The 26,899-nt window shown below is 62.0% G+C and overlaps 3 protein-coding genes across 3 annotated transcripts in view; all 3 read left to right on the forward strand.

Annotated features, from left to right (window-relative positions):
* Window positions 1-2,282: 2,282 nt before the first annotated feature.
* Window positions 2,283-11,039, forward strand: SLC20A1 (solute carrier family 20 member 1). The gene is made up of 11 exons (XM_065651786.1): window positions 2,283-2,370; window positions 2,526-3,009; window positions 3,104-3,244; window positions 3,344-3,429; window positions 4,899-4,995; window positions 6,632-6,751; window positions 8,200-8,451; window positions 8,765-9,314; window positions 9,398-9,583; window positions 9,904-9,988; window positions 10,367-11,039. The coding sequence occupies exons 2-11, from the start codon at window positions 2,691-2,693 to the stop codon at window positions 10,526-10,528; spliced, it is 1,998 nt and encodes a 665-aa protein (XP_065507858.1). The 5' UTR covers window positions 2,283-2,370; window positions 2,526-2,690; the 3' UTR covers window positions 10,529-11,039.
* Window positions 11,040-12,377: 1,338 nt separating this feature from the next.
* Window positions 12,378-16,317, forward strand: NT5DC4 (5'-nucleotidase domain containing 4). The gene is given in 19 exon segments (XM_065651541.1): window positions 12,378-12,442; window positions 12,756-12,829; window positions 12,903-13,020; window positions 13,105-13,200; window positions 13,304-13,395; window positions 13,490-13,547; window positions 13,632-13,725; window positions 13,849-13,902; window positions 13,978-14,061; window positions 14,189-14,248; window positions 14,250-14,280; window positions 14,283-14,392; window positions 14,506-14,572; window positions 14,641-14,811; window positions 14,947-14,998; window positions 15,089-15,149; window positions 15,250-15,426; window positions 15,564-15,665; window positions 15,747-16,317. Coding segments are annotated over 19 exon segments (1,617 nt in total). The 3' UTR covers window positions 15,798-16,317.
* Window positions 16,318-22,306: 5,989 nt separating this feature from the next.
* Window positions 22,307-26,899, forward strand: part of NUDCD3 (NudC domain containing 3) — a 29,493-nt gene continuing 24,900 nt past the window's right edge. Inside the window, exons 1-2 of the mRNA XM_065651820.1 lie at window positions 22,307-22,537; window positions 24,755-25,041. Coding sequence (XP_065507892.1) covers window positions 22,340-22,537; window positions 24,755-25,041 — 485 coding nt within the window. The 5' untranslated portion in view covers window positions 22,307-22,339. The remainder of the gene's footprint in view (window positions 22,538-24,754; window positions 25,042-26,899) is intronic.

Raw genomic sequence — 26,899 nt, forward strand, 5'->3', positions numbered from 1 at the left:
AGAGCTGTTCCAGCCTCGGGTCATTTCTGTGGCTCCTCTGGCCCCTCTCCAGCAGGTCCAGGTCTGTCCTGTGCTGAATCGCCTCCCTCAACCTGCTGCCCACGCTGCTGGTGATGTGGCCCGAGATACCATTGGCCTGTGGGCTGCAAGCGCACGTTACCGGCTCTGTCCTGCCTTCCATCCCCCAGCACCCCAAGCCCTTCTCTGCAGGGCTGCTCCATCACTCCATCCCCAGCCTGGATCAATACCGGGGGTTGCCCTAACCCAGGTGCACTTGGCCTGGTTGAACCTTATGAGGTTCATATGGGCCCACTTTTCCAGCTTGTTTCATAATAATAAGCTTTTTAAAAATATATAAAATGTATATATAAGCACTGTTTTCAATAGAGAAACAAATAAAATTTTGCTGCATATGTGCAGCACAGCCTAGTGCATAGTGTGCAAGGTTCAGCTGGAGAACAGGAGCTGAGGAGAGACCTTCTGATCTCTGAACTGCCTGAAAGGAGCTTGGAGCCAGGGGGGGTCGGGCTCTGCTCCCCGGGAACAAGCGCCAGGACCAGAGGAAACGGCCTCAAGTTGCACCAGGGGAGGTTGAGGTTGGATCTGGGGAACAATTTCTTCCCCAAAGGGCTGTGGGGCATTGGAACAGGCTGCCCAGGGCAGTGGTGGAGTCACCATCCCCGGAGGGGTTGGACAGATGGAGATGAGGTTCTCCGGGACATGGGGCAGTGCCAGGGGTGGGTTATGGGTGAACTTGGTGATCTGAAAGGTCTTTATCAACCAAGATGATTCTGTGATGCTCGAGGCCACGCCGTGGCTCTGCACCCCCAGTGCTGCGTGTGGCTGGGGACACAACGCTGTAGGGGACACTGGACGGACTCTGGCTCAGTGACACGGGTCAGCAGGACAGTGGGTCTGGGCCACTTCCCGCCCCCCCACCCAGTGCCATCCGCAGACCCACGTCACCAGTGGCCCAGTGATGCAGTGGCCCACGATGGCCCAGTCCTGGCCGGCACCGAGCTGGTGACCCGTGTGCTGGCCGGACACTTCAGCTTCCTGTGCCAGGGTGACCGGGGTGACCCGCTGCCCCGGGGCTGGGCCACCCCCCTCTGCCTGCCGAGCCGCGGTTCCTGCTGGGCAACGGTCACCCCAGGGCAGGAACAGGCAGTGGTGCCCGACCCCCCCCAGGAAAACACGTGTGCACCTGCGTGTGCACATGGGGGCTGTACGTGTACATGTGCACCAGCAGCATGCAGGGCTGTCCCCCCCGAGCTGTGCCACCCAGCCTGGGGGCGTTGGCTGCACGAACCTCCTGGGACCCTGAAGGGTCCCCCCAGACCACACTCACCTAGCTGTGGGTGCTGGTGCCTTGGGTGGTCCTGGTTCGAACCAGTTTCATTCCCCAGAACTGGGGAAACTTGGGCTGCCCTGGTGCTGGGGTGGGGTGGGTGCCCACCCTGGGCCAGGTGCCCCCCAGGGCCAGTGCTGCTGCTGGGCGCCGGCACAAGGCCCGTGTGTGACACCGATTCAGAGCCAGAGCAGCCCTGAGCTGCACCGTGGTGCCAGCCCAGTGCTCTGCGGCTCCGTGTCCCCCTGAGCCGGTGCTGTGCTGGGGCTGAGCTCGATGCTTTACCAGACCGTGCCAGACCTGAGCCAGACCCACATGGACCAGAGCTGCGCTGGACCATGCCAGAGCTGAGCCCACACCCGTGCCGGGCTGTGCCAGACCGTGCCAGGGCCAAGCCCACACCTGTGTTGGGCCAAGTGGAACAGATCTGAGTCAAGCCAGGCTGAGCTGAAGTGGGCTGAGCCAAACCAAAATGGGCCAAGGCAAACCAAACTGGGCTGAGCTGAGCCAAGCCAGGCCAAGCTGAACTGGATGAGGCCGAGCTGAGCCGGGCTGAGATGAGCTGAGCCAGGCCAGGCCAGACTGAACTGGATGGAGCTAGGCCGGGCCAAGCCGCCCCGGACCGGGCCGCAGCCGCTCCGCCCGGTGCCGCCCGGTGCCGCCCAGTGCCGCCCGGTCCCGCCGGGGCCGCCTCCGAGCGCGCACGTGGTGCCGGGGCGCGCTGCCCGCGCGGGGGGCGCGGCAGCCGGAGGGGGCGGGGCCCGGGGGGGCGCTGTGCTCGGCGCTGCCCAATGGCGACGCGGCCTCGCCCCTCCCCGCCGGCGAGCGGACCAATGGGCGCCGCGGGCGGCGGCGCGCGTCAGGCGGGGCGGCGGTCACGTGGGGCGGCGGGCGGCGGTTAAAGCGCGGGAGGCGGCGGGCGGCGGCGCCAGTTGGCGGCGGGGAGCGGAGAAGGCGGGAGGTGGAGCAGAGCGGGACGGGACGGAGCGGGGCTTCCCGGCGAGCGCGGCGCGGCCCTGTCGGTGAGCGGTGGCTTTGGGCGGCGGCCTTGGGGTGCGGGGGCGGGGCGGACACATGGCGGCGGTGGCGCGCGCGGGAGCGGCCGTTACCGGCGCGCGGGAAGGGCCGTTATCCGGTACCACCCCACGCTGACCTCCCTCCCCCGTCTCTCCCGCAGGATGAAGAACGGCCCAGGCCATGGCGCGACACGCGGCCCCCGGTCCCTGCCCCCGGCGGGGCTTTAGGATGGCACGGCCCCCCCGTGCCCTATAGCGACACCCCCCATCCTTTATTTAATTAATTTCATCCCTAATTTATTGACGCCCCGCCCCCCAACCCCAAAATGATGGACCCGACCCCCGCGGTGCCCCCCGTCGCCATGGCGGGCTCCCTCTGGATGCTCATCCTGGGCTTCATCATCGCCTTCGTCCTGGCCTTCTCCGTGGGCGCCAACGACGTGGCCAACTCCTTCGGCACGGCCGTGGGCTCGGGGGTGGTGACCCTGCGCCAGGCCTGCGTCCTGGCCAGCGTCTTCGAGACCGTGGGCTCCGTCCTCCTGGGGGCCAAAGTCAGCGAGACCATCCGGAAGGGGCTGATCGACGTGGAGATGTACAACTCCACACAGGGGCTGCTGATGGCCGGTTCGATCAGTGCCATGTTTGGTGAGAAATGGGGGGGGGTGTCAAAATTTGGGGGGCAGCTCGAGGTGCCCCGGTGATGGTTTTCTTACCAGGCTTCTCCTTTCTTATCCCTCAGGCTCTGCTGTGTGGCAGCTGGTGGCTTCGTTCTTGAAGCTCCCTATTTCTGGTACCCACTGCATTGTCGGAGCGACCATCGGCTTTTCGCTGGTGGCCCAAGGGCAAGAAGGCGTCAAGTGGTCTGAACTGCTGAAGATCGGTGAGTCCAGCTCACGTCACCACCCTGAGCTGGTGTTTCTCCGTTCCGTGGGTTTCTCCTTCCAGCAGCGCGATGCTCATCACGTCTCTTTTCTCCTAGTGTTGTCCTGGTTCATCTCGCCCCTCCTTTCGGGCATCATGTCTGCGATCCTGTTCTTCCTCGTCCGGAGGTTCATTCTCTCTAAGGTGAGGGCTGGTCACCCCGTTTTCTGACACCTCGGGGCTCCCAGGTGTTCCCTGGCGCTTGGCTTGTGTGCACCACAGCTTCTCCAGGCACATCAATCCTCATGCTGATGCTTGGGTGAGCCTTTCAGGAGCTGAAGGGATGGAAAAAACAGGCACAAAAACTCTGCAGAGCGGAGCTGGGGAGGTGAGGAGGCTTTGCTCACCTCCTGCAAAACATCTGGGCCAGCTGTGTCCTGCCTGGCCTCAGCAGAAACAGCTGCAGCTTCCAAGTAGTGAAATAGCCCAGAATTGGTAAGAGTGGGGCTTTTCCAAACTCCTGCTGCAAGCTTGGACTTCCCCTTGGGTCAGCCTGCACATGAGGGTGATGACCTAGCAACCCTGGGGCTTTTTTTTTGAAGCCAAGGGGGCCAGAATTGTCCCTGGTGCTGTGGAAACCGCACATTTTCCTCCTATCTGGGGTCCCAGACAAACCAAGGGGTGCTCAGGCTGCCTTTGGGGATGTGCACCCACTGTTGGGGGGTGTCTCAAAGCCCGGGAAGAGGGATGGGGCACCCAAAGGTGCTTGAAATGGAGGTGGCAGCTTTAGACCTCGTCCATCTGAGGTGACAGTGACCCTGGAGCGCAGGATGCTGCCAGCCCAGAGCAGCAGTGCCCAGCTGTGCAGAGCAACTCGGCATTTTCTTCTGCATATTTGAGGTTAACTCAAATTATTTCAGCTCTTAGCTCTAACTATTCCTGCTTCAAGAGATGTTAAGATCTTATCGCTGCTGGTTTCTACCGAGCAGCCCTTTAAAACAATTCGGCGTTGCCGCTGTCAGAGTAACCTTGTGTAACCGGCCCCGTCACGCTCCGTTCGAGTGCTGAGCAGCCCGGTTGTCTCCTGCTCGCTGTTTGGTAAAAGCTCGGTGTGTTTGTACCCATTGCCGGGCAGCAGCGGAGATTAAGTGCTCCTGCTGCTCGCTCAGGGCAGGTACGTGGTCAAATAAGCTGCTTTGGGAGTAATGAGGCTTTTTTTTTTTTTAATTTTGTCCAAGTCAACTGTAAAGAGGTAAAAAGCTTTGTCTGACAAATGGTTTTGTTTTGAAAGCGCCTGGGGAGTTGGAAGAAAACACGTGCGGCTGGAGACCGGGAGGGGTCTGTGGTTTGGGGTTCTGGGGCCCCTGGCACAGCCCTAGAGGGGGGGACGCACGGCTGGTCCTGCCCCGGGTCCTGGGGAGCCCGGTGGGATGTTCTGCCACTTCTCTGCCCCCCCAAACCACCCTGGGGTGCCTCATGGTGGCGGCTCCTCAGCCACCCCCACAGGCGATTCTCTGAAAGCCGTTGGAGCTCCGGCTCTTGGCGGCGTCGGAGCCGCTGTCGGCAGCCGAGGGCACAACCCCCCCTTTTGGGAAGGGGCCGTTTGGCGGCTCCGGGGCTGCTCCGCGGTCCCCGAGCTCCGGTTTCCCACAGCGCCCGCCCATGTCTTGCAGGCGGATCCCGTTCCCAACGGCCTGCGAGCTCTGCCCGTCTTCTACGCCTGCACCGTGGGCATCAACCTCTTCTCCATCATGTATACCGGTGCGCCCCGTAAGTACGCCTCAATACTTCAACCTTAATTTGAAAATTCTTTACAAAACCTCCATTAAATGCACGATTTACCCCTTTTTTGCTTTACAGGGCTGAAATCTCCTAGAAGGCGGCTGGCCTGTGCCGGTTTCAGAAGGCGGCAGGCTAGCGTGCGCTGAGTTCTGGGCTAAGCTAGTTGCCCAACCAAAGAGACCTGCTCAAACTAAACCCCTCCAGACCTTTCTCCTTAGACTCCACAGGACTTGGCAGATAATGTGACATCCCCTTCTCTTATCTGTGCTAAAACTCAGGTACCCGGCTGCCGCTGGAGAGGCGCTGGGAGCAGGGATGGAGCTTGTGTCTCCTGAGTCACCTCCTCCCTAAGAATAAACTAATTATCCCTGGCAAAAAAGAGCTGGCACCTCCTGCCATGAAGAGGAGCTTGTATTTGAGTTCAAAAAGCCAAATCGAAATGGTTGTTTGGCTGTCGCGCAGGGGACAGGTTGGAGGCAGGACAAGGGACGGTGGCTTTGCCATGACCCCCGTGCCCCGGAGTGACTCGGGAGCTGTTTTTTCGGTCCGAGCGCGGCTTTCCTGTTGCGGAGGAGTTGCCGGCGGTGCGGCGAGGGCAATCGGCGCTTGGCTCCGCAGGCTTTGCTCTGTAAACAGCGGCTGGAAAAAATTTTGGGGGAGGGATGTCAGCTTCCCCTCGGCTCTCCAGCCCGGGGGAAGGCGGGGTTGCTGCAGGGGGTGCGAAGCAGCGGCGATGCCACTCCAAAAATCACATTATCGCTTCACCCCTGCTAAGCGGGTTCACGTTGTCCTGAGTTTTTGGCTGCGGTAGGGCTGGGCAAGCTCTGGTGCTCGAGTACAGGTTTGTAACCTTCAGCCAGACAGGTTTGGCTTAAAAAAAAAAAAAATAGCTAAATATGTGTGTAGTGTTGCTGGTGGTGCGTCAGGAGCAGGAAGCTGCCTGCGGCAGAAAATGCAGGAGCCGAGCGGTCACAGGAGTCACAAGCACCTGATACCGTGAGCGGTGTCTGTTTAACACCAAACCTCTGTGAAAAGTCACGCTGCGTGTGAGAATCCCTGGAAATGGGTCACGTAACAGCTCGGGTACCTTGAAACCTGAGCTGGAGAGACCCGTGGAGCAGGAGCATGATCCTCCCAGCAGCCGGGGCTGCTGGAGATGTGTCCCCTCCCGAGCGGGACACGCTGCTGTCACTGCTGCTGTCACTGCTGCAGCCGTGCTGGGTGGCTTTTTTTATTTTTTTTCAATTTTTTTTTTTTCTTTGACATTGCAGCAAGTGAGGAGCCTCTGGTCCCTGCTCAGGGCACGTACCAGTCCCTGGCAGGGTTTGCCTGTGAGTGAGAGGGGGGGAAAAAAGTCTGGATGTGCGAAAGGTTAGCTTTTGATGGGGATAATCATAAAACTATAACCGGGGGGGCTTCTGTGTGTGAGCTTTGGGTTGTGGCGCAGTCAGCGATGGTTTCCCGACAGCGTTTCTCCCCGGCAGGCACGTTAGCGCAGGGACGTCGCAGGTGATGGAATCCCCGTGCCGGGAAAAGCAAAAGTCGTACATCAAGGAGGGTTGTTTGTTGGTTTTTTTTTTTTTTGCCCGGGGGGTTTTCAAAGATCCGTTGTTTTATTTCCTAGTGCTGGGCTTTGACAAACTTCCTCTGTGGGGTATCCTCCTCATTTCGGCGGGGAGTGCTGTTGTCTGTGCTCTTGTCGTCTGGTTCTTTGTGTGTCCGCGAATGAAGAAGAAAATCGAACGTAAGTAATCACCTCTCACCCTCGCAATCCTTCGGGGAAGGGCGCGCTCGGACTAACCAACTCTTTTTCCGCGGCGGGAGATCTCATTAGGCGCAGGGCTGTGATTAGCAGGGATCCTCAGCGCCCATTATTGCTTAAGCTGCTCTGCAAACCCTGAGTCACTGGGGCACGTTGCAGCGGGCAGGAAAGCTGCTCCCTGGGACCCTAAAACACCCCAAAAAACCCCCTTGGAGTAGCTGTTGTGCTGCCGAGCAGTGGATTTCTCAGCAGGGTGATCTCTCCTTAAGCTGCCCAGGGCAACAAGCAATATTTAAAAATACTTCTCAGCCTGATTTTAATAGAGGAAAGGAGACAACGTGCCTGTTAACCGGTGTAACCTTTAATCCTCTGTGTACCTGCTGATCAATCTTTGGCCCGGCAGATGCAGATCACAAGTTGGAAGCTCTGTGAGCTGATGAAATCCTGTTCCTGTAGCGCAAAAAAAAAAAAAATCTATTGAAAGGCATCCAAAAGAGCAGTCCGGAGTTCTGCCTCCCAAAAAGCGCAGGCGGCTTGTGTGTGGTCTTGCATATAAATTTTGGGTGCAGTCTGGGGCGCTTAAGGATCTTGGAGATGAAGGGATAACCAGTGTCCTTGTCGGACTGGTGTAACTGGGGTGTGACTAACAGCTTTATGGCCGCCCTTGACATTCTTCCAGCTGTTTGGAGCTTCGGCTTAAGTGGCAAAGCTGCTCCTGGTGCTGAGCATCGCCGGGGGGTGTGAGCTCCGGGGGGGCCCCACGCCAGCGAACCTGCTGGGAAGTGTTTGTGACAAGGAGAGACTTCTGAAGGCGCTGACCTCATGTTTTCACCTGGAGAAAAACATGATTTTTTTTTTTTTTTTTTTTTCCCGGTAGAGGGGGAGTAACGGGCTCGGTGCCGCTGGTTTGGCTCCGCTGGCGGGACAGGAAACCAGGCGGCCCCGGGGAGGTGGGAAGTGGCTCCTGTTTGGGTTTGTCACCGTGTGTCACCCACTGGTGGCAGCTGGCGAGGAGCCCAGTCCCCTGCGCAGGCTGGAGCCGATGAGCTGCTGGAGGAGCTGGGCTCTTCTGGGCAGCAATTCAGGGGTCACAACCCCCCCCCAAAAATCAGGCGCTGAGCATCCTGTGGCCGCAGGGAATGGGGCTGGGCGCAAAGAGGAACCTCCGCTGTAGGAAAAGTGGGTATAAAAGCCCCATAATGGTGCTCACCACACCCAGTGTGGGTGGAGGAGTCTAAAAATAGGAGATGAGCTGGCTGGTGACGGTCTGGCCGCTGTGCCCAGGACAAGGTGCGACTGCCCAAATTTCCAAAGTTCAGGGCTGGGAGGGAGAAGCTGTAAATGTTTATTTAGCTGCCATAAATGTTGAGGGGTGTGGGCTTGTTCCTGGCGGTGGGAAGGGGTTTGATGGCAGCCGCTTCCCCCCGCAGGAGAAATCAAATCCAGTCCTTCAGAAAGCCCCTTGATGGAGAAGAATGTCAGCCCCAAGGAGGAGCACGAGGAGCCCAAGGTGGCCCTGGGTGATGCCAAGAGCCCTGTTGGGGACATGGGGTCGGTTGTGCCCCAGCACCGGGCAGCGGTGGAGGAGAGGACAGTGTCCTTCAACCTGGGGGATCTGGAGGAGACCCCAGAGCAGGAGAGGGTCCCCAGCCTCGACCTGAAGGAAACCAGCATCGACAGTGGTGAGTCTGGACCTGAGGAAGAGATTCTTGCCCCCGAGGGTGGTGAGAGCCTGGCCCAGGGTGCCCAGAGGCGGTGGATGAACCATCCCTGGAGACATCCCAGGCCAGGCTGGACGGGGCTCTGAGCAACCTGAGCTGGTGCAGATGTCCCTGCTCATGGCAGGGGGGGCACTGGGGGAGCTGGGGAGGGCCCTCCAACCCAAACCATCCCCCGGATTGATTCTTCTCCCCCAGATTGATTCTTCAATACAGGGGTGCTGGGGTGTCCCCCCCACAATTCCAGGTACTAACCCCCCACCATCTCTCTTGGCAGGAGCTGTGCGGTTGCCCAACGGCAACCTGGTCCAGTTCAACCAGTCCCTGGGCCACCAGCTGAGCTCCAGCGGGCAGTACCAGTACCACACAGTGCACAAGGACTCCGGCCTCTACAAGGAGCTGCTGCACAAACTGCACTTGGCCAAGATGGGGGACTGCATGGGGGACTCTGGGGACAAACCCCTGCGGCGGAACAACAGCTACACCTCCTACACCATGGCCATCTGCGGCATGCCCCTGGACTCCCTGCGCCCCAGGGACGCCGAGGAGGCGGAGAAGCTGAGCTGGCCCGTGGCGGACACCAAGAAGAGGGTCCGCATGGACAGTTACACCAGCTACTGCAACGCGGTGGCGGACGCCCACCCGGCCGCCGACGTGGATCTGAACACGGCGCGGGTGGAGATGGGCGTCAGCGACCGCAAAGGCAGCAGCGGCTCCCTGGAAGAGTGGCAGGACCAGGACAAAGCTGAGGTGTCCCTGCTCTTCCAATTCCTGCAGATCCTCACCGCCTGCTTCGGCTCCTTCGCTCACGGTGGCAACGACGTCAGGTCAGTTGGGGCAGTGGGATCGGGAGGGGGGTTGGTGGCCGTTTTGCCCTGGGCCTGTAGCCCAGCTCTCCTTTCCCTTCCAGCAACGCCATCGGGCCCCTGGTCGCCCTCTACCTCGTCTACCAGACGGGTGACGTGGCCACCAAGGTGGCAACTCCCATCTGGCTGTTGCTCTACGGAGGTGTGGGGATTTGCACCGGCTTGTGGGTCTGGGGACGGAGAGTCATCCAGACCATGGGGAAGGACCTGACTCCCATCACGCCATCCAGGTAAGGTCTGACTTGGGGCAGGTTTAGGCAGCCCTAAAGCTGGATCCTGCTCCTGGAGCTGCTCTCTGTGTTCTCTTGGAGGTTTTATTGTTCGGGTGATGGAGCTGGGGGTGTGTGGCCCCATAACACCTTCCTGCATCCCTTGCCGGGTTGGGGGGTCACCCTGGGGGGCTGGAGAGCTGAGTGAGGAGCTGCCCCCGCGGTGCAGGGTCTGCCTGGGGGAGCAATCCCAGGTCTGGCTCAGGCTGAGCCAGGCTGACACGCTGAGTGGTGCGGGGGGTCCAGTGCCTGCGCTCTCATACCCTTTGTGTTCTCTGCAGCGGCTTCAGCATCGAGCTGGCGTCTGCGCTGACGGTGGTGATCGCCTCCAACGTTGGGCTCCCCATCAGCACCACCCACTGCAAGGTAGATTTGGGGACAGGGCTGGCAGGAGGGGGGCGGTGCTGGCTCAGTGCAAGCCTGGCTGCCCGCAAATCCGGGTGCTAACAAAGCTGAGCTGCGCGGGAGGTCCCCAAAGCCAGGCTGCTGGCTGTCCCTCAGCTCCCAGCTCTGCCATTTGCATCTCAATGTGGGGTGACAGCGGCTGCCCAGGGCTGGGGGGGGGTGTCCCTGGGCAAGGGGACACTGGGAGAACAAAACCCCTTTGATGGAGCCCGGGACTTTGCCAAGTGGCCATGGGAACAGCTCCAGGACGGTGGCTCCTTGCCTGGGGTCCCGAGGGCTGCGGCCGGACCCTTGTCCCCTGGGGCGGGGGTGCTGAGCCGTGTCCCCCTCCCCACGCAGGTGGGCTCGGTGGTCTCGGTGGGCTGGCTGCGCTCCAGGAAGGCCGTGGACTGGCGCCTCTTCCGCAACATCTTCATGGCGTGGTTTGTCACCGTGCCCATCTCGGGGCTCATCAGCGCTGCCATCATGGCCGTGTTCAAGTTCGCCGTGCTGAGGGTGTGAGGACACCGGGGCCCGCGCTGCTGCCGCTTCCCCGCTGCCCCCTCCCCGCCGGCAGCCGGGGGGCTCGTCCCACGGCGGGATGGGGCTGCCGTCATCTCTGGGGCTTCCTCAGTTCTGCATAGTGTTGTCACTGAAGTATCTATTTTATTTTAATTTTTTTTAATATAAATGTCTTGGCGCTCAGTTTCTAGAGGGGGGGGACAGCGCTGAGGCTTTGCCTGCCCCCCTGGGGTGACCCCCTTGCTGCGCTGTAGCTGTAGATTAGCAGTTATGGGTGGCCACTCTTATTTTTAATGACTTAATTAAGATCCCCCAGCAGTGATCCTTCCTTGGGTAAGGTCTGGGGCTGGTCCTTGCCCCTTCGGGGGGGCCTGTGGGGTGTTTCCCCCCATCACGGGCTGTGCTGCGTTCGGCTTTGCCTCCATCGCTGCCCAACCATCCCGTGGGGGGTTCCTGGGGGGCAGCCCCTGGCCCCCCCCCACTGCTGCTACCTCGGACCCAATAAAGATTTCCTTCGTACGCCAGTGCTGCCTGTGTTTTGGGGGGGCTGGGGGCCCCTGTCCCTTGTCACGTGCCCTGGGAGGCAGCTGGGCCTGGGGCAGCTGATAAGAGCCCCACGTGTCCCCACGTGTCACGGGACTGGCACCCCAGCCCTATGTGGGGGTGTTATCAGCACCCCACAGCTGGGGGTGGGGGGCAGTTCCTGACCCTGTTCCCAGCCCTGTGCCCTCCTGCTGTCCCCTTTGTGTCCCCAAGCTGTCCCAGCGATGCTCCTCCTGTCCTGGGGGGCCTGGCTCTGGTCAAGGCCAGACATGGGGACCTACGTCAGTGGGTGGCACTGGGGGTGTCGCAAGAGCCACAGGCGATTGCAGTGGGACCTGGCGCTGGGCCAGGGTGGGGGGGACACCTGGGGCTCCTTGGGGGTGCTGAGCCCTGGCTGGGGGGACAGTGATGGGGACACTGCGGGGGGATGTGACCCACTAGGATGGGCCCCGTGGGGATGGGGACATGTCCCCTGGGGACACGCGGGCTTGGGAATGTGCTCCGTGGGGTTTGGGGTGTGACACTGGGGGGGGATGTGATCCACCAGGGAGGGCCCCGTGGGGAGGGGACAGTGATGCCGAGAGTCCCATGGGGATGGGGACATTTCCCACCGGGACCGGGCTGTGTCCCACGGGCTCTGGGTGCCCCCTCCTGTCCCTGTCCCTCTGCTGTGACCTGCCCGGGTGGCCCCTGGTGCTGGACCCCCCAGCCCTTCACCGGGGGGTCGGGGCTGGTCCTTGACCCCGGTTAATGATTCGCCCCCGGGCGCTGCCAGTGGCCCCGCTGGGCAAACAGCGGCCCCGGGGCTGCGGGCCGGGGGGGCCCGCGGCTGGCGCGTCCGGGGGGAGCCTCTTTTTGGGGGGGCACGGCCCCATTTGGGGGTGTATGGGCACCACGGGGGTGGGGCCTGGGGGCACAGCCCAGGGAGGGAGGGAGCCCCTTTAGGGGGGTGTGCCGCCCCATTTGCGGGGGTCTATGGAGGCGTGCTGCCTTGGGGGGTACTGTCTCATTTGGGGGGAAATTGCCCCATTTTGGGGCTGCACAGGGGCGGCATTGACCCATGTGGGGGTGCACCTTGAGGGGACTTTTGTCTCATTTGGGGGGGAAATTGCCCCATGTTGAAGTGCACCTTGGGGGGGTATTGCCCCATTGTGGAGGGGACACGTCGTGGGGGGGGAATCACCGCCGGGGGTCCCGTCGCGGCTGTTGGGCCCCGGGGGGGCCGGGCCGGGGGGGGCCGGGCCGGGGCGGTCCCGTGGGGCCCCGTTAAAGCGGCGGCCGGAGGCGGCGGCCGGAGGCGACAGCGATGGGCAGCGAGGGGGAGCGGGGCCCGGGGGACCCGCGGGCGCTGCGCAGGGACTGTCAGCACCGGTGGGGCCGGGGGGGAGCTGGGGGGGGCAGGATCTGGGAGGGACCCCGTGGGGGGACACTGGGGGCGGGGGGCAGAGGCCCTGAGGAACGCCCCCCGTGCACATGAGCACCCCCCTCCCTGCCCTGCCTGCCCCCCCCGGCTCCATTTCCAGCTCAAAAGCCCATTTTTCTGCTCCAATAACTCGCAGTGGGGCCCCTGGGCCAGGGCGGGTGCGCAGCCCCCCCGGGACAGGGGACAGGGGGACAGGTCCCCATCCCCTCCTCTGTGCCCGAGACCCCCCCAGCCCACACCCCCCCCCCCGATCACCCCCAGGATTTTCGTCAACCGGAGCCTGGCGCTGGAGAAGATCAAATGCTTCGGCTTCGACATGGACTACACCCTGGCCAGTGCGTTTCTTTGGGGGGAAACTGAGGCAGGGTGGGGTGGCGGGACCCCCCCAAGCCCTGTTCCCCCCCGCAGTGTACAAGTCCCCTGATTACGAAGAGCTGGCGTTCGCTCTTCTGCTGGAGCACCTGGTCTCCATCGGGTACCCCCACGAGATCCTCGCCTACAAGTACGACCCCACCTTCCCCACCCGGTGAGTTGGGTTTTGGGGGGGTTTACAGGGGTGTGGGTGGGCCCCCGGGTGGGCCCCCCCCTGCTGACGGGCTGTGGGGCGCAGGGGGTTGGTGTTCGACGCTCTGTTCGGGAACCTGCTGAAGGTGGATTCTCACGGGAACCTGCTGGTCTGCGCCCACGGGTTCCGCTTCCTCAAGGGGTGAGTTTGGGGACCCCCCAACCCCGGGCGGGGGGGACAGACACACAGCGTGGGGGGGGCCACACCCTCAGCGTGGGCTGCAGCTCCATCGTTCCCTCCCCAGGGCCGAAATCCTCCACTATTACCCTAACAAGTTCATCCAGCGGGATGACATGAAACGCTTCCACATCCTCAACACCCTCTTCAACCTCACAGGTGAGTGAAATTCTGCACCCCGCCTGCCCCCTCCGGCCCCCCCCACCCCATCGGGGGGTTCTGGCCCCCATGTCCCCACTCACCCCCCCCGCAGAAGCCCACCTCTACGCCTGCCTCGTGGACTTCTTCACCAACTGCTCCCGATACATCAAGTAAGATGGAGATGGGGGGGTTGGACCTGGTGGATTTGGAGTGGGGGAGTCTTCACCCCCCCCAATTTTTCCCGACCATTGCAGCTGCGACACCGGCTACAAGCACGGGAACCTCTTCATGTCCTTCCGCAGCATGTTCCAGGACGTGCGCGAGGCCATGGACAACGTCCACCTCTCGGTGGGTGCCGTGGGCCCCCCCAGCCCGCCTGGGGTGTTTTTCTGGGGGAGGTGATGCTGAGGCTGCTGGGGATGCCCCCCCACCCGGGGGGGTTTTGGGCAGCCCCGTCCATCCCTCCCCCAGGGCTGCTTGAAGGAGAAGACGTTGGAGAACCTGGAGAAATACGTGGTGAAGGACGTGAGTGTCCGCAGACCCCATGGTCCCCCCATGGACCCCCCCGTGCGCCCCCCATGCTGATTTGCCCCTCGCCAGCCCCGCGTGCCGCTGCTGCTGAGCCGCATGAAGGAGGTGGGGAAGGTCTTTCTGGCCACCAACAGCGACTACAACTACACCAATGTGAGTCGGGGGGGGGGGGGCTGTGTCTGTTCCCCCCGGCTCTGGGTTCAGCTGGGGGGGGGCAAATGGCAGGCAGGGGCTCTGCCCTCCCCGGGGACAGCGGCAGTGACACCGGGTGTCCCCGCAGGCCATCATGTCCTACCTGTTTGACTTTGGTGATGGGGACAAGGTGGGTGTGACCCCGCTGAGGGGGTGCAGGGTGCCATGGGCACCCCCCCGCTGACCCCCCCACCCGCAGCGGCCCTGGCGATCCTACTTCGACCTCATCGTGGTGGACACCCGCAAGCCGCTCTTCTTCGCCGAGGGCACCGTCCTGCGCCAAGTCAACACGGTGGGGACCCTCCGGCACCGCAGGGGCACCGTTTGGGCACGGGGGGACGGATTTGCCCTTGGTTGGGCACAGGTGACAGTAGCCACTGTCCCCGGGGTCCTTTTGTCCCGCAGGACACGGGGAAGCTGCGCATTGGGACATACACGGGGCCGCTCCAGCACTGCGCCGTCTACTCTGGGGGTGAGTGTCCAGCATGGCGGGGAACGTGTCCCCGTCCCCACGGTGTCCCTGACGTCTGGATGTAACAGGGTCCTCGGACGTGGTGTGTGACCTGCTGGGCGTCAAGGGCAAAGACATCCTGTACATGGGGGACCACATCTTTGGGGACATCCTCAAGTCCAAGAAGCGGCAGGGCTGGAGAACCTTCCTGGTGGTGCCCGAGCTGGCGCGCGAGCTTCAGGTCTGGACGGAGAAGAGCGGTGAGCAGCGGTGACAGGGACCCTGCTGGATGGGGACATGGCCCAGCCCAGCTGGGGGGTGTCCCGGAGCCTCCTGTCCCCCACTGTGACCAGCCCACCCGCTGGGACGTACCCTGACGCCCTGTGTCCTTGCAGAGCTGTTTGAAGAGCTGCGGAGCCTGGACCTCTTCTTGGCGGAGCTGTACCAGTAAGTGGCACTGGTGGGGCACTGGTGGGGGGGACAGACGCCCATGGGGGACCCTCCAGGTGACCCCCAGCCACGTCCCCCCCTCTCCAGGCACTTGGACAGCGGCAGCAGCGAGCGCCCGGACATCAGCTCCATCAAGCGTCGGATCCAGGTGACGCTCGGGGACACAAAGCTCAGCACCTCCCCACACACATCCCCGCCATGGGGAGGGGGGACATCGGGTGTCCTGAGCGTCCCCGCTGCACCCGCAGAAGGTCACCCACGAGATGGACATGTGCTACGGGAAGATGGGCAGCCTGTTCCGCTGCGGCTCGCGCCAGACGCTCTTCGCCAGCCAGCTGATGCGCTATGCCGACCTCTACGCCGCCTCCTTCCTCAACTTCCTCTACTACCCCTTCAGCTACCTCTTCCGCGCACCCCCTGTCCTGGTAACGCCGCTCCCGGCCCCACCTTGCTCACCCGCCGTGCCTCAGTTTCCCTCCCTGCGTGAGGCAGCGGATGGAGGCGCTCGGTGGGCACCCAAGGGTGCTGTCCCCTCTCTGCCACAGCCTTGTCCCCCCCACAGATGGCACACGAGTCGACGGTGGAGCACGGCCGCCTGGATGCCGGGGAGTGGGGCACGGCCCTGGCACCCTGGCTGGCCTGGCACGGCCACCCCCGCCAGCAGGTGGGTGACAGGGGACAGAGGGCTCCCAGCACCACGATGCCAGGGGTTCCGGTGCCCAGAGCTCCCCCTTCTCCATCTCAGGTTGCTGGGGAGGACTCCAACGGAGAGGAGGAGGATGATGGAGAAGCCTGAGCCCACCCCAGCGCCGACAAGGGCGTTCGGTGGCCCCTGGACCACTGACACTGCCACCACCTCCAGTGGATGGCTGGTGGCCCTGGCCAGTGTCACACATCTCCGCATGCAGTGCCAGGAGAAGGGTCCCCCCAGAGCCCCTGGTCTGGTCAGTGACCCCAGTTTCACTCGTGACCTCCCCATGGCGATGCTGGGAGCCCCGTTTGACCGGCCGCTGGTCCCAGCAGCTCCTGCCCCGACGGCATCCAAGCTCTGGAGACAGCCACTGCTCCCCAAAAATCCCTTTTACCCTCTTCCATTTTCTATTTATGAAAGATACTCAAACTCCTGGCACCGCAGAGATGTAAAATTAGCTATTTTTAAAGGAAAACTGCTTTGTCCCTGAGCCTGGGAGGCAAAGCGCAATTCCCAAATCCTGGGACAAGCGCAAGCCCCTGGGCCAGCCCGAGACCCCCCGGCTCTGCCAGCCCCCGGGAGGAGGGACCAGGGCTGCCGCGGTCCCCGGAGCGGAGCCAGGACACCCAGCTCCTGCTTGGGGACGTATCCCAGCGTGGAGGGGTCTCAATAAAGATGCTGAGCCAAGCGCTCGTGGTGGCTGTGTCAGGAGGAGGCAAAAATCGCAGAATCCTGGAATGGTTGGGGTTGGAAGGGACATCTGGAGACCATCCAGCTAAAACAGGGTCACCAGAGCAGGTCACGCAGCATCTCAGGTGGGTTTTGAGTGTCTTCGGAGACGGGGACTCCGAGCCTCTCTGGGCAGCCTGTCCCAGGGCTCTGGCACTGCAGAGGAAAAAGGTTTCTCGTCATATTCTGTTGGAGCCTCCTGCGTTTCAGTCTGTGCCCGTTGCCCCTCATCCAGTTGCTGAAAAGAGTCTGGTCCGTCGTCTTGAGATACTGACAACATCAATGAGCTCCCTCTCAGCCTTCGCTTCTCCAGGCTGAACAGCCCCAGCTCTCTCAGCCTCCCCTGGCGCTGCAGGCCCCTCAGCATCTTCGTGTCCCCCACTGGACTCTCCCCAGTAATTCCTTGTCCTTCTTGAACCGGGGAGCCCAGCACTGGAGCCGGTTCTGCAGACGTGGCCTCACAGGGCAGAGCGGAGCGGGAAGATGAACCTCCCTGACCTGCCGCCCACACTCTTCCTCGTGCCCCCCGGGGTCCATCGGCCTCTTGGCCGCACGGGCAGCAGGACCAGAGGAAACGGCCTCAAGTTGCGCCAGGGGAGGTTGAGGTTGGATCTGGGGAACAATTTCTTCCCCAAAGGGCTGTGGGGCATTGGAACAGGCTGCCCAGGGCAGTGCTGGAGTCACCATCCCTGGAGGGGTTGGACAGACGGAGATGAGGTTCTCAGGGACAGGGGGCAGTGCCGGGTGGGTTATGGGTGGACTCCATGATTTTAAAGGCCTTTATCAATGAAAGTGATTCTGCGGTTCTACAGCTTTATGGTGACCGGACGCTACCAGGCAGGGACAAATTCCCTCTTGGCCCTGGCTGTAGACCCAGCGCCTCCCCGGGAAGCGGGCAGAGTCACCGCGGCAGCCCTGCGGGTGCCGCTCGGGTGTCGCCCCCGCACGGCCCCGGGGCCTCCGGTGACGGCGCCGCCCCGGGCACGGCGCCCCGCCCGCCGCCGGCAGGGGGCGCTGCTGGGCCGCAGAGCCAGCGGACGCGCCGGCCCAGTGCGCATGCGCGGCCCCCGCGGCATGCTGGGAACTGTAGTCCGCCGGGCGCCGGGCCGGAAAACTGCGTCTCCATGGCAACGGCGCCCGCGGGCCTCGCCACGGCGGAGGCCGCGCCACCCCTGTGGGCCCTGTCAGATCTCCGCCCCTTCGAAGGGCACAAAGAGCTCTTGGTGCGACGCACACCGGGGCGCACACCCGCCTCCACACGAGAAAGGGCGGGCAGGGCGCAGGGTGAGTGCTCGGAACCACCCGCTGCAGGAGAAGAGCCCTCTCAGAACCGACAGGCCGAGAGATGGCGGGTCAGGAGTGGGTCAGTTCCAGAAGGACGGGGAACTGTTGGAGGGAGCCCAGCACAGCCACGAAGATGATGGAGCGGAGCATCTCCCGTGTGAGGAAGGGCTGAGGAGCTGGGGCTCTGGAGCTGGAGAAGAGGAGACTGAGGGGTGACCTCATTCATGGGGATCAATATGGAAAGGGGGAGTGTCAGCAGGATGGAGCCAGGCTCTTCTGGGTGACAACCAGTGACAGGACAAGGGGCAATGGGTGCAAACTGGAACACAGGAGGTTCCACTTGAATATGAGAAGAAACTTCTTCATGGTGAGGGAGCCAGAGCCTGGCCCAGGCTGCCCAGGGAGGTTGTGGAGTCTCCTTCTCTGCAGACATTCCAACCCGCCTGGACACCTTCCTGTGTAACCTCATCTGGGTGTTCCTGCTCCGGCGGGGGGATTGCACTGGATGAGCTTTCGAGGTCCCTTCCAACCCCTGACATTTTGTGATTCTGTGACCAACTGTGGGAGGAACAGGCAGGAGGGCTCCAGCTCACGTTGCCTGCACCACCCGAGAGGTGGTTCCTCGTGCCGCCAGGGCCCGGCGGGACCCACAGGCCTCCCCACAGCCTGTCCACAGGCTCCAGTGCCATCACCACCGGCTGTGCTGGGGCCTTCAGCCCTAACGCTGCCGCCGTGCCTGGCTCTGCCCACCGTGTGCCACTCCCAGTTGTCCCCCGTCTCTTCTCTGCCCCATCTCTGTTTGCTATGACACGGGGCGAGATCACACACCTGTGCCACTCTCCGATGGCCTCTACAAGCAGGGATTTCAGTTTTCTGTCTGCCTCGACGAGTCCTTTTGCTCTTGCCCTCCTGCACAGAGCTCCCCCCCGTCACTGGTAACACACCGGAGAGACAGAGCAGAGTTTGGACTCCACCAGATACACTTGTGTCTCCTCTGAAAGCATGAGTTGGGCACCGGCCTCTGCAGCAGGAGGGTCTTGTGCAGCAGAACCGTGTCCCCTGCTCCTTGTCTTCTCCACCATGCTCAGGACTGGGCCCTTGGCACCATCCGAAATTATCGTCTCCTGCAGAGCCCCCGGGTGACAATGACTTGTCTGGTGGTCACCTTGGTGGGCTCGGGGCTGCTGGGGACTTTGCAGCTGGGACAGAGTGTGACGGAAGGAGATGGGGATCTGGGGACATGAGCGGTACAGCCAGTGGCTGCTGGGCCTGGATGCCTGGGGACAGTTCAACATCTGTATTGCCTGGAACAGGGCAGAGTGTGAAAACGCAGCTCCTCTCCTGGCTGCAAGACTGTCCCAGTCCCGTCCCAGTCCCATCCCAGTCCCGTCCCAGTCCTTCAGGCAGCTCTGTGCTGAGGACACGGACCTGTGGAGGAGAAAGGAACCTGCCATCCAGCCAGCGCAGCCAGTATGAGAAACACATGGCATGAACTGGGAGCCGTGGTCAGTTCTCACTGTCCAAGGTGCAGCCAGACAAGGGCAGGAGGGTCCCTGCCCACCCCCAGCTCCCTCCCTCACCATTCTGGGGGTGATTTGGGGTTATTTTGCTGCTGCAGGGAAGCAAAGCCAGGCTCTGGAGCTGAGCGCGGTGGGACGCCAGGAAGGGCCTGATTGTCCTGAGGCTCTGAAGGGCTTTGCCAGAGCCCTGTCCCGCAGGAGGGGACACTGCTTGTGTTCCAGACGAAGGCGTTGCAGCCCTTGTTGTCACCTGTGTGTCCCCGTCCTGCTCCCCAGGTCCTTGTCCGAGGGGCTGCATGCTGCTTCCTATGTGGGGCTGTGTCCATGAGTCTTGCAGGAACCCATCTGTCCTTGTCCCCTCAGCAAAGGGCAGCTTCCCCTGGGGAAGGGGACAGGGGACCCTCCACCATTGCCTGCGGCAGTGACTCGGCTCTGGCGGGGCTCGGTGCCCTTTGGGGCTCAGCAGGGCTTTTGCAGCTCTTGGGTCTGTTTCCCAGTGCCCCCTGTGCTCCCTCCCCCCCCACAGACACCGGGTGGCTCTGGAGAAAGAGCTTTTAATGGAAAAGAGAAAAAAAAAAAAAAATTCTCCCCCTCTGCCCCTCGTGCTGGCTGCCAGAGCCCTGCGCTTGCTGGGTGGGTTTGGCCAAGTCCTCTTCTGCTTCCCCCCCAGCTTTTCATTGTCCCCCTGCCAGGCTGGGACATGCCACCCTGGGGTGGTGGCAGGTCCCTCCCCACATCCCACCGCGGCTCCTGCGCTCAGGACCGTTTCGGTGGCCTGTGGGACGCTGGAGTTGAGGGTGAGCGGCTCCACGGGCAGTGAGAATGAGCTGATGTGGTTGGGGTTGGCTCTGCCACTGCCACCAGGGTCCCCAGGCTTGGGGACGCTGCTGGGACTGTCCTGGGTCCAGGGAGTGATCCTGAAGCATCTGCTTCAGCAGAGGAAGGTGGCCTGAGGGTCCCCAACGGCTTGGGTGTGGGGGGCAGCACAGTGGCTTGGGGGGACGTCACTGCCTGGGGGGATGTTGTTGCCGGGGACTGTCCCCACAGGGGTGTCCGTGTTGTGAAGGCTCAGCCTTGCAAACTGTCCCTCCAGGTGCTGGGGACGCACAGGGACAGCCCCAGGGGACTGGGGCCACCGCTCTCCCCTGAGGGTTGTAGGGTGTGAAGTGTTGCGGTTGGTGCTGGGGGTCCCAGGGGCTGCCCAGGCCAGGGGGTTCCCCCCCAAAAACCCCCAGGATCCCACAGGGCAGCACCCGGAAGAGAAGCGGCACCGTGGCCGAGCGCAGCGGTGGCTGGTGGCAGCGGGTTGGTGTTTGTCCCCTGGATGTGGAAGCTGCGGGGGTCGAAGCAGCAGCCGCACGGAGGCCTCTGCAGCCCTGCGTGGGCAGGTGGGAGCCGTGCTGGCTTTGGGGGCCTTCCAGGGACACCCCCTGAGCCGGTCCCCATTGCTGACGGTCCCCGGTTCTGTGCCTGGCACGTGGGGATGAGCTGATGTGCTGGGGGACGAGGCTGCACAGCGGGAGGAGACTTGCTTGTAGGAGCTGAAACGGGAGAGACGGCCTCAAGTATTGGGGGAATTCTCTGGAAAATGGATTTACTGGGCACGCATCCCGCAGGTGAGGGCGTGTTGAATCACAGAATCACACAGAATCCCAGAATTTCAGGGATTGGAAGAGACCTCAAAAGCTCATCCAGTCCAATCCCCCTGCCAGAGCAGGAACACCCAGATGAGGTTACACAGGAAGATGTCCAGGTGGGTTTTGAATATCTCCAGAGAAGGAGACTCCACAACCTCCCTGGGCAGCCTGTTCCAGTGTTCCGTCACCCTCACCGGGAAGAAGTTTCTTCTCAAATTTAAGTGGAACCTCTTGTGTTCCAGCTTGAACCCATTACCCCTTGTCTTACTGTTGGTTGTCACCGAGAAGAGCCTGGCTCCATCCTCGTGACACCCACCCTTTATATATTTATAAACATTAACGGGGTCACCCCTCAGTCTTCTCTTCTCCAAGCTAAAGAGCCCCAGCTCCCTCAGCCTTTCCTCATAAGGGAGATGCTCCATTCCCTTCAGCGTCTTCGTAACCTCCCATGTCTTATCTGCTGGAGAGACGGGGGTGCTGGGGGAGCCAAAACAGTTGTTCTTGTGGCTGCACCTCAGCTGCGCAGCCTCCGCTTCAGCATCTGGTGGCAACACCGTGGGCAGATCAGCCTGGGGGTGGTGCTGCTGCTGCTCACCCCGTCGTCTGCTTAATAAAGCCGTGTCCAGAACGGCCAAAGCATCATCTGCAGTTCTGTGGGCTGGTGGGAGGGAACGACAAAGGAGCGACGAGATTTTGGGGAGTCTCGTGGCACTGGGATGCGGCCCCCGACTCACTGCGGTGTCGAAATGCTGCGTGCAGGGGGGTCGGGCTCTGCTCCCCAGGAACAAGCGCCAGGACCAGAGGAAACGGCCTCAAGTTGCGCCAGGGGAGGTTGAGGTTGGATCTGGGGAACAATTTCTTCCCCAAAGGGCTGTGGGGCATTGGAACAGGCTGCCCAGGGCAGTGCTGGAGTCACCATCCCTGGAGGGGTTGGACAGATGGACATGAGGTTCTCAGGGACAGGGGGCAGTGCCGGGGTGGGTTATGGGTGGACTCCATGATTTTAAAGGTCTTTTCCAACCAAAATGATTCTCCGATCCAGGGCCCTGGGCGGGGACAAGGGGCACGGCCGTGTCACACCCATCCCGATGGTTATTCTAAGACACCAGCTGCAGCTCCGCGGAAAGACGCGCACCCAGAGCTCCTGGTTGTCAGGCAAAAAAAAAAAAAGAGGCAAAACACCAGAAAAATTCCAATTTCCCGCCACGACCATCATGGGGCACTTGGAAAAAAGCTCCAACCTCCCCCAGAGACTCCGCCCTGCCCAAAAACCACCGGCCACACGTGTGTCCCCGCCCTGGTACCACCGGCACCCCCGAGACCCGCGGGGAGGCCGCGGCTCCGGTGCCAGCGCTCACCCCGGATCGGGCCCGGCGTGGCGGCCCGAACGCGGCGGCGCGGGGCGACTTCCGGGCGGGCCCGGGTGTGGGACCGGAAGCGGAAGCGCGGTTGCCGTGACAGCGGGCCCGGAGCCGCCATGGAGGCCGCGGCCGCGCTCACCGACATGTACGACCAGGCGCTGCTGGGGATCCTGCAGCACGTCGGGAACGTGGAGGAGTTTCTCCGCGTCCTCTTCGGCTTTCTCTACCGCAAGACCGATTTCTACCGCCTCCTCCTGCGGCCCGGGGACCGCCTGGGCTTCCCGCCCGGCGCGGCGCAGGCCATGGCGCTGCAGGTACCGCTCAGGGGCTCCCGGGGCCGCGGACCCGCCGGGCTGTGGCGGTGACAGGTCCGGCCGTGGTGGTTGTCGTGCGGGACGTCCCGGTGTTGTCGCTGGGCCTCACCGGTGTTTGTCCCCTCCCTGTCCCCGGGGCTGGCGGGTGTTTGACAGCGGGACGGCCCGTTCTGGCAGCCGGGGGAGAACCGGGGAGAGCGGGAACGAGAGCCGGGTAACCGGCCCTGCCCGGAGGGTGGGCGGTGTCACCCTGAGACAGGACGAGGGGCCTCGGGGACAGGCAGGGACTGTGAGGCTCTTATGGAAAGCGCGATACCCCGCCAGAGCTCAGTCCTGGCGGCAGCCAGGCTGGGTCTGGGGCTCCCGGAGAGCATGGAGAGGGGAACCCCGGCTGGGAGGAGCTGGTTTGGGGTCACTTCAATCATGGGTGAGGTGACAAAAGCCCCAGCGTGTTGTTTTTGCGGTGGGGCTGGATGGTCTGTGACTCAGCGCTGTTCCGCGCTGTCACTAAGCTTTAATAGCAGGGTGGAAACGAGCTCATAAAAGTGGGGGTAAGGCTGGATTTGGGGTGTTGATCTGCCCAGAGCGGGGGAGTTTTGCTGGCCGGCTGGGGGTAACACAGGTTGGCAGAAGGTCCCTGTCCCTGGGGTGGTCTGTGGCACCAGGGCGTTCCTTGTAACCCCCCATGTCCCAGGATTCACCCCCGTGGCGGGGGGCACTGGGCTCCGCAGGCAAGTGGGGAGCCTGGGGGGGTCTCAGGCTGCTGAGGGGGGAACATGGAGCCCAAACCACTCGACCTTGGGGCAGTGATGGTGGCAGATGTGTCCTGTGTCCCCCCTGGGGACCATTTTGGGCCTGGGCATAAGGAGGGGGGGACAGCACTGTGGCCGCAGCGTTTGTTCCCCAGAAAGGTGTTGGCCAGGTCGGCCTCGGAGCTGCAGCCGCAGGGCCCTGGAGCATGGGGGGCACTTTGGAAGGGACTTGTCCCTCATCCCGGCTCGGCCGCAGCCCAGGGGGTGACATGGGTTTGAGGTGTCAATCTGTGCGGAGCTCGTGGGAGCTCGGGCTGTGGCTGCGGAGAAGGAGCCAGGAGCGGGCACCGTGGCTTCACACAGGGTAAAAGCGATTGCAAAGAAAGAGACAAACAGAACCGGGGGCACAGTGCCCGGCACTCGCCTCTTCCTTGTCCTTGTCCCACGGGCTGGTCCCCACATGGGGAGAAAGCCCACGGTGAGGAGCCTGAGCACACACCGTGATAAAGCCGCTTCTGTTACGTCTCCCGTGTGCAGGGGAAGACTCGACTGAGTGGCACCACAGGCCGGTGTGTGGATCAGGGTCACTGTCCCACTGGAAGCACCGAAACTGGCTCCGAAATCTTCCCGGGAAGCGCAGGAGGGCCGTGTTCCACACTCATTCCCTTTCCAGCGCATGTTTATGGTGACAAATGACCTGGCGGTCGGGTGAGAGAAGCTTCAGCTCCTTCGAGGAGCAGGCGCAGGTCCCGGCTGGTTCCCTCACTTTGGGGTTTAACTTTTCACCCCGGGCTGTGCCAGAGGGACACGGCAGGCAGCAAACCACAGGCTGGGGTTACATCTCACCTCCCCGCACCTTAGCGGGCGAGGAGGGATGGTTTTTCTCTGAGCACATGTGTTTTGTTGGCCTGAACCACTCAATTCTGGCTCAAAACCCACCCTGAGGTGACTCTGCTCCTTCTCCTGTGCCAGCTGAGAGAGCTCGGAGTCTGTTCGGGTCAGTGAGCCATCCTGCAGCTTCTCCTGGGGCAGCTTGTCCTGCTTGGGCTGAGCTTTGGGCTCACAAACAGCCCCTCGGTGCTGGGATATGGGGTGAGGGGCGGCTGGGGTGGCCATGACTCCCTCCAAGCCCCTTCCCAGCCAGGAGTCAGAGCTCATTGCTTTTCCTTGGAGTTACCAGCCCTTTTCCCAGTGGCAGAGGGATTTGAATGGTTTCAAAGCGGCTCCCAAGAACTCAGACTTCCTCCTCAGGTGTGTTTAACATGGCTGTGTGAGTTTTAAAATAGTCAGCAGCTGGTTTTGTTGGTGATGGAAGCAACTCTGTGTCGGGAATGGAGAACGTGTGGTGTCCAGAGAGTGGGGAGACAGTAACAAATGCCCCAACACTGCGATGTTTCTCCTCTCCTTCTCCCCCAGCTTTTCTTGGCAGCTCAACCGCCCGCTCACTTCACTTTTTCTCTTTCAGGCCTTCAAAGTCTTTGATCGAATGGCCCGGCAGGATGATGAAAAGAGGCGCCGAGAGCTGGAAGCCAAGCTGAGGAAGAAGGAGGAGGAGGAGGAAGCCGCCGCGGCCGTGCAACTGTCCCCCGCGGTGCAGGAGGTGGAGGTGGAGACATCAGCAGAGCCTGTTCTGGCACCCGATGCTGCGGGGACGCCAGAGTCGGTGACCGTAGCCCAGGACACAGCCCCCAGCCCTGCAGAGCCCCCTGGAGCTGCTGCCCCAGCAGAACCCCAGCCGGCAGCACTGCCCACGTAAGGCTCTCCATTTTTTTCGTGTTTCTGGTCAGAGAGGAGGCAAAACCACCGGGGTGGCAGTTGCCGTCCCGCTCTGCAGCTCTCTTTGGGAGGGATGGTTCTTTCCTGCGGGCACTTGGCCCTTCGGGAGGCCATGAGGTTTTCTGGCATCATGTAATTCCCTGTAGGAGGGCAGGGGGTTATTCTAGGGGGGCTTTGGTGGCTCCCCTTCTGCTCTGAGCGTGGAAGGTGGCATGTCCCTGTGCCCAGCCCCGCAGAGCCAGGCTGATGGTCACCCCGGCACCATCCTGTGACCCTTTTGTCATGGAAATTCAGCGTCAGACCCTCCTGCTGTGCTTTGACATCCTGGCAGCCAGGCAGGAGCTCACACAGAGAGCCGCGGTGCCTGCGGTTGGCATGGGCAGGCCTGGCCACAGTATCAAATAGGGATGGCAAAAAATGGTTTGGAGACATCCGGAGGTCCCTGGACCAGCCCTGTGCTCCGAGCAGGGGCAGCTTTGAAGATCAATCAAGTGCTGCAGAGATTTTTCTCTTTAGCTCTGTTTTTTCACCAGACTTTCAAGCAGGGTGAAGCAGCCTTGATTTTTATAAAAAATGTCCCTGCGTCAAGGTCCTTCCAGGGTATCTGTGACTCTTCCAGCCTGGCTCTGTCACAGAGCAGCGGGAGTTGAGCTCCAGCGGTTTTTATGAACCATTTACATGAGCGCAAGGGCCTGTGCAGGTTCCGCTCGTCTTTCCCTGATGTCACCTTGTCGAGGCAGACGTCTCCCCCTCCCCTGGGGCCTCACACACCCCTACATTTCGAGCTCCCGTGTCTCCTCGCTGCCCAAGTCGGTGCTTTTTCTCGCCTCCCCTGGGCCAGGTTTAGACACATCAACGGGGAGAGCAAGCGGCCAGGAGAGCCCCAAGTCCCAGCAGAACCGGGGTGGCCATTGCCCTTGAGGGGCAGAGAGGTTATTTGGGGGCTCTCAGCCCTTGGTGTGTGGAAGGGACACTCTGAGGACCAAAATCTTGGGGACAGTGGGACGATAAGTGGCAGGAGTGGGAGCCTGGAGCTGAGGGCATGGCCGTGGCAACCCTGGGATGGACGGGGAAGGTGCTGGCTGTGCCTGGGGAAAATGCCAACCAAGTAACTCGATCCAATGGGGAGGAGGAGGAGAAGGACTCGTGCTTAAATCCACCGCTCTGACACACATCCCGTGGGATAAAAATAAGCCAGAAGCCAAAAATGAAATCACCTGAACAGCCGTGTTCTTCTCGCCTGTGCTGGAGCTGTCCTGCGAGAGAGCGATTGTCCCCGGGGCTGTCAGTCTGACGCCTCTCCCGGCACAAAATTAACGAGCCAAACAAAGCTCTGATGGAGGTGACAGGTCTGTACGGTCGGGCTGCGTGGCCACAGCGCAGATGTGTGTGTTTCCATCTCGACTTTATCCAAAAAGGAAAAGAGGGGGAGAGACAGGAGGCCGTGAGCTGGCCTGAGTGCTGGCCGCTGCGTCCCCTCGCGCTCCACGGCCGTCGCGTTCTGCCCCGTGAAACTTCGACTCGTGTGTTGGGGCAGCAGCTGGTGCAAACAGTATTTATCTGCCTGAAAACAGATGTCAGGGCTGCGGGAAGGAATCCGGAGGGATTAGGAAGGAAGCCGAGGGCCGATGTGGGGGCAGGAGTGTCTGATAGGGACAGTTTCTGCTGCGGGTGGGGAAAAATGGTCTCGCGCACTCAGCCAGGTTCACAGCGCAGCCCTTGCGGGGTCTGTCCTCGGATGCTGTTTTGTGGCCGTGGCATCGAACATGAAGCCCTGTGTGGCAGCTCTCCCGCTGTGAAAAGAAGCTGCCAGCAGCCAAATACAGGTGCCCCT

This window comes from Caloenas nicobarica, chromosome 25, assembly GCF_036013445.1.
Source record: "Caloenas nicobarica isolate bCalNic1 chromosome 25, bCalNic1.hap1, whole genome shotgun sequence".
Classification (NCBI taxonomy): domain Eukaryota; kingdom Metazoa; phylum Chordata; class Aves; order Columbiformes; family Columbidae; genus Caloenas; species Caloenas nicobarica.

Excerpts from the sequence above, each read along its gene's own strand:
- SLC20A1 (XM_065651786.1), top strand. The coding sequence starts at position 2,691 with ATGATGGACCCGACCCCCGCGGTGCCCCCCGTCGCCATGGCGGGCTCC. Across the intron at positions 3,245-3,343 it reads GTCTGAACTGCTGAAGATCG|TGTTGTCCTGGTTCATCTCG; the intron begins GTGAGTCCAGCT and ends CTTTTCTCCTAG. Across the intron at positions 9,584-9,903 it reads ACTCCCATCACGCCATCCAG|CGGCTTCAGCATCGAGCTGG; the intron begins GTAAGGTCTGAC and ends TGTTCTCTGCAG.